The sequence below is a fragment of the Ochotona curzoniae genome, unplaced genomic scaffold, assembly GCF_017591425.1.
Source record: "Ochotona curzoniae isolate NIBS_2020 unplaced genomic scaffold, NIBS_Ocur_1.0 contig_3622, whole genome shotgun sequence".
NCBI lineage: Eukaryota > Metazoa > Chordata > Mammalia > Lagomorpha > Ochotonidae > Ochotona > Ochotona curzoniae.
In genome coordinates, this window is record NW_024465926.1 from 12,251,295 (window position 1) to 12,266,455 (window position 15,161).

A 15,161-nucleotide genomic window follows, 5' to 3' on the forward strand; every position below is an offset into this window, starting at 1 on the left:
TAAAAGCCAAATTCCTGCTCAGACTACATGCGCACACGTGTCCTCCCTGAGCCTCGGCCTGGCCTCCCTCCCCACAGTTCACACAAACCTCTCCCCTTCATTCACGCTGCACAGCTGGCCAATTCCGCTGTCACTTCTCCCCAGTAACTGCTGAGCCACAAGGATTGAGCCTCTGACTGTCTTGGTTTGGTCTCCCCATGCCAAGAAGCTCATGCTGGCCTTGCTGCTCATCAGCACGTCCCTGTCAGGGATTAGGTTCAGACCCTCACGAGCAGCTTCTTCACACTAAGATTAGAAGGCATGACAATCAAACCACTCATGGGTCTCAGCCCCACATCTTGGTCATGTGGGTCGTACCGGCTCCTACTGAAGAACTTCCTTTGATGCTCTTAGACACAGTGACCAAAGCATCAAGTTTGCATTGGCTCCCTACCCAACGGATTGCTCTTGGGCCTTCAATGACTAACATTCAGCAGTGCCAGGGACTACATGGGGTCTTAGTTTTCTAAGGTGCTTAAAAAAAGCCATCTCCAATTTTAGTCCAACCTAGGCACTTTGCTTGTTCTTATTATTACCACTGCTCCAAAGGTTAAAAAAAATGTATTGATTGACTGACTTGAAGAGCAGAGTAAGGAGAAAAAGACACAGCGAAGAGAGGCTGGAGTCCAAAGCCAGGAATTCCATCTGGGTCTCCTACATAGGTGGTAGGACCATCACCCACTACCTTCCCAGGCTCATTAATAGGAAGCTGGAACAGAGGCAAAGCAGCCAAGACGGATACAGGATGCTGATGTCACAAGCAGCTCCTTCACGCACTGTACCTACCACACTAGCTCCTCTAGTGGGCTTGGGTGCCTTTGTGTAGCTGTCTTCCTTCCTCGCCATGTGCTGCCCTTCCTGGCTACTGCAGACATTTGAAGAGCGAAACAACCAGTAGATGTAGAACCAGCCCTCCTCTCCCTCTCTCTGTCACTCTTTTATACAAATAAAAAAAAATAACATTTCTGAATGCTCAAAAACTCAATTTTGTATTATTTATTACTCTGTTCACTATTGAATAACATAGGCAATGGGCACTGGTAAAAACTCTCATTTGAAATTCACTCTCTCCAACAGAAAATGAAATTATAGAATCTAAAGAAGTTTGCTGCTTGCTTAGACAAAATCTAAATTTCACAAGAACACACTGGAGGTAGTCAAGTATCCTTAAAGTTTCCCATGCAAAAGTTCAATCCCCCATAGACAAAAACTACATGAAAATCATCTATGCTGAACTTTTATGTTCCTACAATAAAAGCCTCTGAGTCAAACCTCCCAGCTGAGCTCTGGTCCCTTCCGGGGTGAACCTTAAGATTTACCTCTTCGGGGAGGTTTTCAGACTGGTTTATGAGCCAGGAATTGGAGTGCAATGGCACATATCTCCTGCTCACTGTTTGTATTGCTTCAGTAGGTTCTTTGTAAACTTGGAAGGAAATGTGTTAAATTCAGAACCGTAGCTGAAATACTGAATCAGGCTTTAAATCTAAGAACACCAAACTCCTTTCAGTAACCACCAGCAACCCGCGTTTTATGCCCTCTTGGCACCGTAGCAGCTACTGAGGCCCCCACTGTAGGCTGGTGTTCTTCTCCGTCCTTCTTTAGCCTTTCCATTTTCTCTGGCCAGGAAAAGTCCCCAGAGCTCTTCACAGAGGCTGGAAATGCTAAAACACATGTTTTCACAGGGAGGCAAGATCACGCCTGCAGATTGCATCTTTAAACAAGCAATCCAACCAACACTGGTTTAAAACATTTTTGCAAATAAAAGGTTGGCAATGCAGGAAAGTGGCCACTCTCAGAAATGGTCAGTGGGGCACCATGTCTCCGAAGTACAATCTGGTAACTTGGTCAAACCCTTACTACAGGAGCACCCTTCACTCAGTGCTTCTACTTCTCTGTTACAACAGTTACAGAAAAACTGGGAACAATCTAAATGCACCTAATTGGAGGATTAATAAACTTAAGCATGGTATTTCTTTTTTAAAAAAGATTTATTTATTTTTATTACAAAGTCAGATATACAGAGAGGAGGAGAGACAGAGAGGAAGATCTTCCGCCCAATGATTCACTCCCCAAGTGAGCGCAACGGCCGATGCTATGCTGATCCAAAGCCAGGAGCCAGGAACTTCTTCCAGGTCTCCCACACAGGTGCAGGGCCCCAAGGCCTTGGGCCGTCCTCAACTGCTTTCCCAGGCCACAAGCAGGGAGCTGGATGGGAAGTGGAGCTGCCGGGATTAGAACCAGCGCCCATATGGGATCCCGGCACTTTCAAGGCGAGGACTTTAGCCAGTAGGCCACACCGCCGGGCCCGGAGCACGTACTATAAGATGACTAAATTTTGATAGAAATGTGTGTGTATCCTTTTTGGGAAGCCAGGCAAGCTGCCTCAGGTTGCCACACATGCAAGATGAGGATAAAGTGGCTCTTCACCGAGAGTTGTGGAAACTACATTAAGGAATCCACGTATGAAAGCCAGGAGCTTTGTAAATGCTTTGTAAATGACCACTGTGAACAGTCAGAACACACACAGCTGTGACTAACAGTCAGGAAGATACACACACTGAGCACACCAAACGCTACTGGGTCAACCTGGGTGGGCGCTGTCACTACTCACTGCACTTCCTCGGTCCTCTTATTTGTCTCTTAATAGTCCATCAGTGGGCTTTTATATGAAGATATAAAGAGAGTATCTCAAATATTAACTGCTGATGATGTGAAATCACAATGCATTCATTAAATAGAATCTCCCGGGCCCGGCGCGGTGGCGCAAGTGGTTAAAGGTCCTCGCCTTGCACGCCCGGGATCCCATATGGGCGCCGGTTCTAATCCCAGCAGCCCCGCTTCCCTTCCAGCTCCCTGCCTGTGGCCTGGGAAAGCAGTCGAGGACGACCCAAAGCTTTGGGACCCTGCACCCACGTGGGAGACCCGGAAGAGGCTCCTGGCTTCGGATCGGCATAGTATCGGCCCGTTGCGCTCACTTGGGGAGTGAATCATCGGACGGAAGACCTTCCTCTCTGTCTCTCCTCTCTGTATATCCGCCTTTCCAATGAAAAAATAATAAAAATAAATCTTTAAAAAAAAAAAAAAAAAAAATAGAATCTCCCACATCATGTCCCTGGAAGCCAAGTACCAAGCTAGACGCTGTGGATACAAAAGTGGACATAATAATCTCTGCTCTTGAGTTCTCAATAAAGTATATAAAGATGAAAATGATTACACACACCTGGAGACAGTGAGACCATCTCATGCCCATCCTCTGACAGCTCAAAAATCTCTGGGAAGAAGGTACACGGTCTGAGACAAGGAGGTGGAAGCTAGACACGCATCCTGCTCAGCATGACCTAAGCTCCCAGTAATCCTTGTAAAGCCAAGAACTAAACCCCACTCAGCAAACTAGGGGGAGGGAAGGCTCCTGTTGCCTGGTATAACCAGGCACTGCTCAAGGTGGTCCACAGCGCACACTGCCTGCAACAGCCCTGGGCCTGGAACAGTGTAGAGGCTTAGAAGCATTTAGAAAACGTGTTACCTCTGACATTGCCACAACACCCAGATAACTGTGACCTGTGGACTGATCTCTGAACAGAGCACAGAACAAAAGTAAGGAATCAAATTGCATGAAAAGTACAAAAGTAAAACAGCCATAATTGAGGGTTGGTTCTTCACAAACCATTTGAGAAGCACAGTTTGAAAACCCCTTGGCCTAGGTACTTTGGCTAGTGCTGAGAGTGACTTCAGAATGAAATCTGGTGGCAGCAGCTGGTTTGTAACTTAGCAGAGATGCTCCCCGTGCCAAGCTCCCTCTGCAAGGTCTCCAGAGACAGAACAACACCGCACTCCTGCATAGCTGCCATCCTTGATAGTGTCTCGGGGACCATCTGGACAAAGTTCTTCTGGGGTGCCACAACTGGTATAAAAAAGAGGGGAGATAGTAAACCCAACACACGCAGAAAACAGTCTCCTCTGCAATGAATCCTTCTCTGAGGCAGGAAATGACAAGGAGCCAGTCACTGTGGGTGCAGGCACCGCTGCAGAGCAGCCAGGCTGAGCTAAGCCGCCCGTCCAAATACAACGCCCTCCCTTATGTAAGAAACCGCAGTGGCGTGCGCCGCCAGGGCGAAATAATGCGCCTCTGTGTAAGAGAGAGAGAGCAGGCTGCAGAGGCCTGGGTGCACTTGCAGTTGATGGAAGCCACACATGCACACAGTCTGGTAATGAGTATGTGGTCCCCCAAGCAGGCTTGGTGCTGATAAAAAACAGACACCAGGCCAGCTGACCAAAGCAGACTCTTCCAGTAGCCCACTGCCTGGGCTACTATCTCAGGGGCCTCCAGAATCTTCCCCGGTTATAAAGCAGACATGTAACCTGAAAACTACATACCTTCCAGAGGTTTCCTTCATGCTAATTAAATTGAAAGTTACAGAAAGTAAGAAAGTTTAGAGGCAAGGAGGACACAAGATGAGAAGTGCTGCATTGGTATCTTTTATTTAGTCCTTAAAACACGCAGATGTGTCTGAGCATTCTCACCCGGGACAAACATGAGGAAGGCAGCACAACCACCCGAGAAGCATGCCTGTGGGGTCCCCAAGCAAGTTTGTTGCCATGGCTCCCCACAGGGGACAGTGCAGTTGAGCAGATGAAGCTGGGAAGTCAGCTGGAGGCCTGGCAAAGCAACCCAGACCAGCTCACCACCATCCACCAGTGCAAGGTCCCTCCTGGACACAGGTGAGCATTCGGACTCACAAGAAACACATATCTGAGCTTTGGTTTTATTTTTAAATTTAGTTTTCCTTGTTTTGACTCTCTCTTCCCTCAACCCCCGTAAACCCAATTTGAAAGACAGAGAGAGATCTTCCATCCACTAGCCATTCCCCAAATATCCACTACAGTCAAAGCTGGGCCAGGTTAAGCAAGGAGCCAGGAATTCCACTTGAACCACTACCTGGCTGCCTCCCAGGGTGCACAGAAGCAGGAAGCTGGAATGAGAATTACAGCCAGGACTGAACCCAGGAACTCAGACATGGGAGGCACCCAACCCCAGGCAGTGTTTTAGTGCTGTTGCAAGAGACACACAAATGAACCTGAAGCCAATCGACTCAATGAAAGAGCACAGAAATCTACTTTCTTATCTTTGAGAACAAAATGCAACATTCTCATAATAGCTCCTTTTTTACAGACACACCAAAGAAGCACAAAACATTTATCCATACAGATGGAAAAATGCTGCCATTACAATTCATTCACTTATTCATTACAAACATGCCTTAGGGGCCTGATTTGTGCCAGAAACCCTGCCAACTTGGCATGTATGGCCTAATAGGGCAGACACATGAAACAAGCATTTAACAGTGTAAGAGTTACTGAGGGGGCCCGGCGGCGTGGCCTAGCAGCTAAAGTCCTCGCCTTGAACACCATGGGATCCCATATGAGCGCCGGTTCTAATCCTGGAAGCTCCACTTCCCATCCAGCTCCCTGCTTGTGGCCTGGGAAAGCAGTTGAGGACAGCCCAAAGCCTTGGAACCCTGCACCCGAGTGGGAGACCTGGAAGAAGTTCCAGGCTCCTGGCTTCGGACCAGCATAGCATCGGCTCGTTGCGCTCACTTGGGGAGTGAATCATTGGACAGAAGATCTTCCTCTCTGTCTCTCCTCCTCTCTGTATATCTGACTTTCCAATAAATAAATAAATCTTTAAAAGAAAAAAAAAAGAGTTACTGAGGCTCACACAGATTTAACCTTGTCTACCCAGTGATCAAGCAAGGCTTCTTAAAGGAGTTACTGATTAAGCTGAGTCTTAAAGACATATAGGAATTAATTTACAAAACACTGAGGAGAGGTTCGGAAAGAGTTAACTAGCTTAAGCAAGGATCTGAAGTTCAGAGAGAGGATTGAGTACTTGTCAAACTAATGTTTCAGGGTTTCTCATTTTTTAATTGATTTTTAAAAAGATTTATTTATTTTTGTTGGAAAGCCACATATAGAGAGAGAAAGCAATACAGAGGGAAAGACCTTCCACGCGCGGATCCACTCTCTAAGTAGCTACAACTACTTGGAGCTGGAGCTGAGCCAAACCAGCTGGATCCGAAACCAGGATGCAGGAGCCAGGAACTTCTTCCAAGTCTCCCACATGAGCACAAGGTCCCAAGGCTTTGGGCCGTTCTCAACTGCTTCCCCAAGTCACAAGCAGGGAGCTGCAAGGGAAGTAGAGCAGCCAGGATATAAACCAGCACCCATACGAGATCCCAGTGGATGCAAGGTGAAAACTTTAGCCACTAGGTTATTGCACTGGGTCCTTGTTTTTTGTGGGTTCTTTGTTATTGTTGTTTGTTTTGTTTTGTTTTTAAGATTTATTTATTTGAAAGGCAGAGTAACACAGAGAGAAGGACAGAGAGAGCTCTTTCACTTATTGACTCATTCCCAAAAAACGCTTGCAACAATCAGGGCTGCACCAGGTCGAAGCCTGAAGCCATGAGCTTCCTCCAGGTCTCCTGTACAGGTGCAGGGGCCCAAGCATTTGAATAGTCCTCCTCTGCTTTCCCAGGCACATAAGTAGGGAGCTGGACAAAAAGTGGAGTAGTCAGGACTCAAACCAGTGTGAATATAGGATGCGAGCACCACAGGCCATCATTGCAACCACTGTGCCATAGCACCAGCACTAAACTGTCATTATTAAGGCTAGAGCTGAGAGAGTAGAGCAGACAGTGGCTTCTACAGTGGACCTGAGTGGAGCCTAGGGTCATACCATGCAGGGCTTTTATTAAGGATTTGCAAAATCATCCCTAAGGACAAAACGAAGCCACAGCAGTGTTCTAAGTGGTGAAAAGTCATGCTTGGAATTTTACTTTAAAAGGTTAAAACAGACTGGGAAAGAGCAAGTACAATCACTGAGGGATAATGATAATTTGGTTTGATACATGCAAAAGCAGACAGCCAAGTGGGAAGATCTGAGAGTTACTTAAAAGAAGCACTTTCTCATTTAACTGTGATCAACAATGACGAGAAGCAACACGAAGAGTGGAGACGCAGGGTCTGGAGGACCAGAGACCAGACTTGCCAGGTAGCAGGCTTCAGAAGAAGTAAAAGATGAATGGCAGGATGGTCACCCAGGGGGCAGGTGGCACCTCATCAGGAGGGAGTTCAGACTTCAGCATGGAAGCAGCTAGGGGGGGCATGAAGAATTCTGCTTTATTCAAGGTGGGTTAAGAGACCCAGGCAGAGCAGTCCTCTCAGACAGTGGATCACAAGAGGACTGGTTTCAAGATACAGAAGAGGAGGTTGGCATCAAGTCCCGAAGGAAACATGGAAACAAACAAGCTGACTAACAACATGTGACTGAGGACTTGATAGGTCTTAAATAGTAGTGAAGATTGTGTGTAATGACAGATGCATCATGTGGTAGATGAACACTAGCAGATCATTGCTGTGGATGTTGCACTGATACATTCCCCAAGAGATAAAGGCATTTTGTAAAATCAGAAAGATGATTCTTTTGCTTTTGCTTTTTTTAAGATTTTTTTTTTAATTGGAAAGGCAGTTACACAGAAAGAAGGAGAGACACAGAGAAATATCTTGTCCACTGGCTCACTCTCCAAGTGGCTGCAATGGCAGGAGCTAAGCCGATCCAAAGCCAGGAGCCATGATCCTTTTCTAGGTCTCCCACACATATGCAGGGTCCCAAGGCTTTGGGCCGTCCTCGATTGCTTTCCCAGGCAACAGGCAGGGAGCTGGATGGGAAGCGAGGTTGCTGGAACACAAGCCAGTGCCCATGTGGGATCCTGGCACATGCAAATGAGGATTTAGCCACAAAGCTACCATGCCAGACTCTTTTGTTTTAAGATTTGTTTTAAGAGGGAAAGTGAAGAAAGAAAGAGATAAAGAGATCTTCCATCAAGTGATTCACTCCCCAAATGGCAGCAAAGGCCAGGGCTGGGTAAGGCTGAAATCAGGAGTTCATCTATGTTTCTGACGTGGGTAGCAGGGACGCAAGTACTGGGGTCACCTTTGTCTGTCTTCCCAGTTACTTGAGTAGACAGCTGGATTGGAAGCAGAGCAGCTAGAACTTGAACAAGTTCCCTGATACAAGATGCCAGGATCTCAGGAGGTGGCTTAACCTGATATTCCACAATGCTGGCCCCAGTAAGTATTTCTACAATGGTACATAAATCTCCCTGCTACAATACAGCCCCTGTTAGCTTCCAAAACAGAGTGACAGTTTAATTCTCTCATTGGTCCCCTGACTTCTGAAAGAAGACACCAGGAATAATTTAATAATTTGCTTGTCTGATTCTGCTAAGTGTATAAGCAGGGCTGGGAGGGAACGGCAGGTCTCTGAGATGGAAGTGGGTCACTGCATAAGGTCCTTTCGGCTTTTCTCACAGAAGAGCCAATCGGAAGCTGCTGTCCTCATGACCACGGCCAGTGACAACCTCCAGCCAGGAAGCAGATGACCTTCAGGCCCAAGTGGGCCCACAATACATTAAGGCCTCCTGCTAACCTTTGAGGTAGGTGCTGGAAGGCCATGTGTGCTGGGAAACTGGGTCTATAACACTCTTCCCTGGAAAATCGCCCATGTTCACAAAGGGGGAACCTCGCCAGACCTGTACGTGCGCCTCATCACATTTGAAGAGCTCCAATGAGAAGGCGCCACTTGAGCTCTACCTGGCTGAGGGTTTCAGTCTGTGGCAGGATGCAGGAGGGAATCGGCTTCCCTGGGCACCTCGCTCCACCAGGCTTAGCATAAAGAGGGTTTTCAGAGCCTGGAGTTTTCCAACTGCCTGGAAACGGGAAGTGCTCAATCCCAGAGAACAGTAACCCTCACACACGCCCTACATAAAGACATGTTGAACCATTAGCCCTAATTGCCTGTGACTGACATGGGAGCGAAGCTGGCCTTCCAGGCATTTGCTCAGCGGAAAGAAAACAAACAGCTCACAAGGGAACAGGGCCGCCATTTTTTCTCCTTTCTGCCAAAAGGATTTTGCCCTGTTTCCCCCAAATTACAGCATGCAGATCTGAAGCTATAAATCAAATGAAGCTCTTTCAAGTATTCCTTACCACCCACAAAAGAGAAAAGGCCTATGTGGACAGAATATGTTGGACAGAAGAAACTGGTGGATCATCTTGTTACAGAATCAGGAGCTTCCCATGAAGCCTGAGCAGAGCTGCCTCTTGATGCCACCATCCTCTTCAGGTCGGAGGGACCAAGAATCATCTGCAGCAGGTCTCACATGTTCAACTTTGGGAGACAAGGGGGATGAGGTGTGCCAAGGGCTGGGGACATAATGTGTGTGTGGTGAAGCCACCTCTGCCTCCAGATGCATCCCAGCATCAAGCAAGAGTCCTCACCCTTTCTTTCCCTTCACCAACTATGAGGACTCAGAGGACATGCAGCATCCCCAAGCCAACAGCCGCAGGGCCGCTGGCAGGCCAACAGAGCAATGCAGACACTGGCTTCCTCCATACAAACTAACAACCCGGCAAGCACACGGGCCTGGCTCTGAGAGTGATCAGAAGCCACTGAGAGGCTTTGGTGTCTCAATTTAGAGTCATTCATTTCTTTACGGTTCCTTCACAGCTATTTCAGAAACATCACTCACCAGGCACAGAGCCTGCTACTCAACAAGAGCTCCCCGTAGGTCGTCTGAGTTGAGTCCCTTTAATTTCCCAGTGAGGTACAGACGATGTTATCTTTACCTTACTTAGATGGACAGCCACGGGGCCAAGAACCCAGAGAGTGGAGGGGGACGCAAAACCAGTCTACCAGATATCCAGGACCTAGCTCTTCATCTCCACTTACCATTTTCTTCTGGCCCCAGGTTTTTAACAACAGATTTCATTCTGAACTAAAACACGACAAGGAAACACCTTGTGAAATCAGCCCAGCTTAGCAATAACATAAGTACCTACCAACACACTCAGAATATATGGCCATACCCTTCATGGACCAAGGGGAAATTCAAGAGTGAAAAGCTATTTCTTAGGCAGAACTCAGGAGGGTAAAAGGAGCTCCTTGTTCTGTAAAAGGCCACACTCTGAGTCAAGCAGTTCAATCCCAGGAATGGCACAAGGTGGCATTGATGCTGCCCAGACAATTCAGATTCTTTTCAAAATCTCTGTAGAACAAGCAGTTCTTCCACACCTTCCTTACTTCTTGCACAGCATCCTCCCCAGAGACTCCTAGCAACAAGCAGCAAGCTGCACCTCACTCCAGCCTTGGGGTGGGAACCTCCATGTGGGGAGCAATGCTCCCTTGTGGGACAGAGACCACTCACCCGGCAGGCAGAGCATCGGGGGCTGGGGTGGCCGCCGGCAGCTGTGTGCCTGAGGTGCTGGGCTCCTCTCCTTCAGCCGGTGTGGCTGGAGCAGGGAGGGATGTGGTGTTGGGGCTCGGGGTCACACTCAGGGCTGCAGCAGGCGGGGACGTCACACCAACAACAGGTTCTTCGGGATCAGTGGCTGCAGCGGGCTCGTCATTCACTGAAAACATACAGATCATACTTTAGAGATCATGTAAGAATGAGCTTCTTGTTTAAGACTTAATGGTCTTTCATTGAACATATTAACACAGTATCTGAAACGTTGCCTATGGGTCTCCAGCAACAGCACAAAGTGTTACGAAACAGAATTTTAAAATGATAGCAAGAGGCAGGCGTTGTGGCATAGGGGTCCTGCTGCTGCCTATGACGTTGGTACCACATGTGGGCACCAGTTCATATCCCAGCTGTTTCACTTCTAATCCAGCTCCCTGCTAATGACCTGGGAAAGCAGTAAAGGCATCCTCAAGTACCTGAAGCACAGAAGTTCCTGACTCCTAGCTTCAGCCTGGCCCAGCTCTGTTTCAGCCATGTGGAGAATAAACCAGTGGAAGGAACATCTGTCTCTCTGTATCATGGTCTCTCTCTAACTTTGCATTTCAAATAAAATTAATACATCTTAACAAAGAAAGAAAAACTAGAGGCCCAAAAGAAACTGCTATATATAGGGGTTGCAGAGCGCCTATATCTGAAGCAAACATACGAAATATTATCTCTTTATTATAATTTTGTTGTGTCTGTCTTTTTGAAATTTTCAAAAGATTTATCTATTATTTATTTGGAAGATAGAAAGAGGAAGAGATCTTTCACCCACTGGTTCACTCCTCAAACAGTCAGATTAGTATGTGCTGGAGTAGGCTGAAGGCAGGAGCCTGACACTCCATCCAGGTTTCCCAAAGGAGAGGCAGGAAGCATCTTCCACACGCTACATTTACACTTAGTGCAGGAAACACGTCATGGGGAGGCAGAGCTTAGACCGTGGGGTGTCAGTAACAAACGCAGTAGAGCCCAAGCCAGTAGCCCAGGGTCCGTTCTCATCTTTCACCTGCTATTTGTTGGTGGCACACAAAGCGCACCTCTGTCCAAGAGCCCTACACACACCAAGAAAATGCCCACTCCTATGCTCAAAGAAGGGAGCAAGGATGAACACAGATGACAAAGAAGGGGCTCCAAAGCTCAGCTCGTTTCCAGGGTGACATCACACAAAACAGAGGCACAACAAAGCAGTTCTCGGGCAACCTTTCGTCCTTTCTTTACTTCTTTGAAGATCACTCAGGTTTGCAAGGTCCCTGGCATTTCAATGTCCTCTCACTCAAAAAGGGATAAGCCACACACAGAATAGTTTCTACACAGGTGATTGGCACGTGCACTTTTACACTGGAATTTCACAGGAAACTGTTGTCATCATCTTGCGCCTCAGCTTCCTTATGCTTTGTGTATGCTCTTTGTGTAGCTTCCCTAGATGTGAAAAAACCTGCACGTGAAGGGTAAATGGGGTAAACAAGTAAAATGGCCGCTGCATAGCCCCCTGGCTTCTTAAATTGTGGATATTTCACAAGGCACCCTCTGTGCTGTGGGTTCAACACTTAAAGTTCATGAATCACATCCTCATTCAGGATCAAGACACACTCTTGTCACAGTTAGCCAAAACAAAGAGTAGGCATTGGAAATTTTATTTCTGTACCCTGGACATGTAGCCAGCTCACGATGTGTTCCAAGACAGTTAGGTGTGCGTGATAGGGCACAGGTGGGAAAGAACACGAGTGCCGAATTCACTGATGCGTTCTCCTCTGAGGAGCCACTCAGCACACAGGACCCACAGAAAAGCCCTCCGGGTCTCTGCCCCAGGAGACTAGAGCACCTGCGGGCCCAATGTAGTCGCTGGGTCAGCTCTTCACAGCGCAACCAAAGCACAGCAGAAGCTTGTATAAGGAAATTCAGTTATATTACACAGAGAAAGAGAAAAACTTTCAAATGAACAAAGCCATAGCATGATTGCTAACTGGTTAATGAGAGGTTAAATCCTTCCAAGATGATATATAGATAACAGAATTCCAACTTGTAATCCAAAAATTCAAAATCTGAATTTTGAAAATTTAAAAACTATTAGAAAGGAGGAAGGAATAGAGCATTATGATCTCAAAATTATGTATATGAAATTTTTAAAAGCAGCAAGGCAAAGCTAGTCTCTCTAGGCATTAAAAACAAACTAACTAAACAAAAAACTCACAGGTCCCAACGCAGTAGCTTCGTGGCTAAATCCTCACCTTGCATGCGCCAGATCCCACATGGGCACTGGCTTGTATTCCAGCAACCTCACTTCCCATCCAGCTCCCTGCCTGTGGCCTGGGAAAGCAATCGAGGACGGCCCAAAGCCTTGGGACCCTGCACCCGCATGGGAGACCCAGAAAAACATTTTTAGACACTTGATAGATCCTCCTGGATGACAATCTAGTGACATGTGTTAGATCTCATGTGGAAAACAAATAAACAAACAAACAAATAAAACCCACCTAATTTCCTTTCACTCAAGAATTCCACAGAAGAAGAAACAGAGTCAGTTTATGTTTTTGCAAGCATGTTTTTTGTGGGACTTCCACGGTAGGAGAAGACACAAGGATTAAGAAGTCATTAAGTGAAGCAGGAGTCACTTACAAAGGGCCTATTCAAACACTGCACGGGACCTCCAACTGAAATGACTCAGTCATAAAACTGTGTGCCAGGCACTGTGCCAATCTTTCCACATGTTTTACATAACATATATTCTATTTGTCATGTCTTACATCAACTTATGGGGCATGTGCAAAAATTTTAAAAAGTCTGTGAAAGAGGGAATTAAAAGCTAATTTAATTTGAGGCCAAAAACTGATTTTTTTTCTTAGCAAACATTTTCCACAAACTTTTGGAAGACACCCCTGTATACTCTTGCCCTGATTCTGTAAACCAACAAAGTCGGGCACTGGGCAGGGGATGGTGGCAGCCAACCTAACCACCGGCCCTGGTGCATGGCAATCACATTTACAGGAGGGAGAGAGGTGATGGCAGGGCATGGAGCAACACTGTCAATAAAAACTGAGAAGGCAAATCAATCCACACAATTCCCAGGGAATTGCTATGCCATCTGTCTATTTCTCCATTGTATCACTTTTAAAATTTAGGAATACTAGATTTATAGAGACAGGCTGCCACTCACTCTCATTTTAGAAAAATGGGTATCTTATGATTGGACAAAACGGAGAAACTTTCTGGTTGTTGGCTCTGGTTTTCCCTAAGTGTCTTTTTCATACTTGACCCTAGCACTCAGCCAAAGGCCTGCTCTGTAAGCCGTGGCTGTGTAGCCTCCCAGGGTTCAGCTTACTACCTCTTCCTGGATCCCAGCCTGCCTTCACAGCTGATGGCCAGGAACAAGCTGGGCATTTGTGTAGACCACCCTAAACAGCTCCAAAGTAGCTGGGGTTAGAGACACAGGCTGGTGCCCTGCGTACCCAGAGATGAGGACAAAGAGCCAGGACACCTAAATACAGTGGAATGTGGCCAGCCCAGTGGTATAGTATGTTAACCCTCCATCTGTAAACACTGGCATTCCCATATGGGTGCTGATTCGTGTCCCAGTTGTTTCACTTCAAATCCAGCTCCCTGGCTTGTTGTCTGGGAAGGCAGCAGAGGGACTCTTTTTTTTTTTTTTTAAAGATTTATTTATTTATTGGAAAGTCAGATATACAGAGAGGAGGAGAGACAGAGAGGAAGATCTTCCGTCCAATGATTTACTCCCCAAGTGAGCACAACGGTTGATGCTATGCTGGTCCGAAGCCAGGAGCCAGGAACTTCTTCAGGGTCTCCCACACGGGTGCAGGGTCCCAAAGCTTTGGGCCATCCTCGACTGCCTTCCCAGGCCACAAGCAGGAAGCTGGATGGGAAGTGGGGCCGCTTGGATTAGACCCGGCACCCATATAGGATCCCGGGACATTCAAGGCGAGGACTTTAGCTGCTAGGCCACGCCGCCAGGCCCAGCAGAGGGACTCTTTCACCCATGTGGGAGACCCAGAAAGAAGCTCCTGGCTCCTGATTTCAGATCAGCTCGAATACAGCTCCTGCAGCCACCTGGGAAGTGAACTAGTGGATGGAAGACCCCTCTCTGTGTGTCTCTCCCTTCACTCCGTAAAAACTGTCTTTCCAATAAAAATGAATCTTTTTAAAAAATCAGTAGAGGAAAAAGAGAGATGATTTAAATATGCTAGAAGACTGACTCAAAGACCATCACCAAAGTCTATTTACCAAAGGTTTTAGAAGAAAGGCAGGGTGCTGGCATTGTGATATAGCATCCCACATGGATACTGGTTGGAGTTCTCATTGCTCCACTTCCAATCCAACTCTCTTGTATGAGCTGGGAAAGCAGCAGAAGATGCCCCAAGCGGGTAGGGTCCTGCACTCATGTTGGAGACCTGGCAGAGGCTCCTGGCTTCATTGTGGCCATTTCAGCAGTAAATCAGCAGATGGATAATATGTCACTCTCTTCCTTCCTTTGCTCTCTGTAAGTCTGACTTTCAAATAAATAAATACTTAATGTAAAAAGGCAGGGACAGCTGAAGGGAACCACTATGCCAATAAGGTAGCACCCTAGAAGAACAAAGCAGTCAGTAGCTTGGCTACTGCACGTGAGAATGGAAGACCCCAGACACTGCTGTCAGAGAACTGAGGGTTATTACAAAATGACTCAGACAGATCTCCTCTGCTCTGCAAGTCTGTCACATCCAGAAGAGTGACGAGGCCATGGAAAAGCTCATGAGGAAACTGTGCTCTGCAGCCTGTGTCATTCTC

At 47.0% G+C, this 15,161-nt stretch overlaps 1 protein-coding gene across 7 annotated transcripts in view; it reads right to left on the reverse strand.

Moving 5' to 3' along the window:
• The window catches only part of WWP2 (WW domain containing E3 ubiquitin protein ligase 2), a 117,644-nt gene that overhangs the window by 25,162 nt on the left and 77,321 nt on the right, over positions 1-15,161 (reverse strand). For all 7 annotated transcript variants that reach the window (XM_040982434.1, XM_040982438.1, XM_040982436.1 and 4 more), the window contains one exon: positions 10,302-10,506. In XM_040982434.1, coding sequence (XP_040838368.1) covers positions 10,302-10,506 — 205 coding nt within the window. The remainder of the gene's footprint in view (positions 1-10,301; positions 10,507-15,161) is intronic.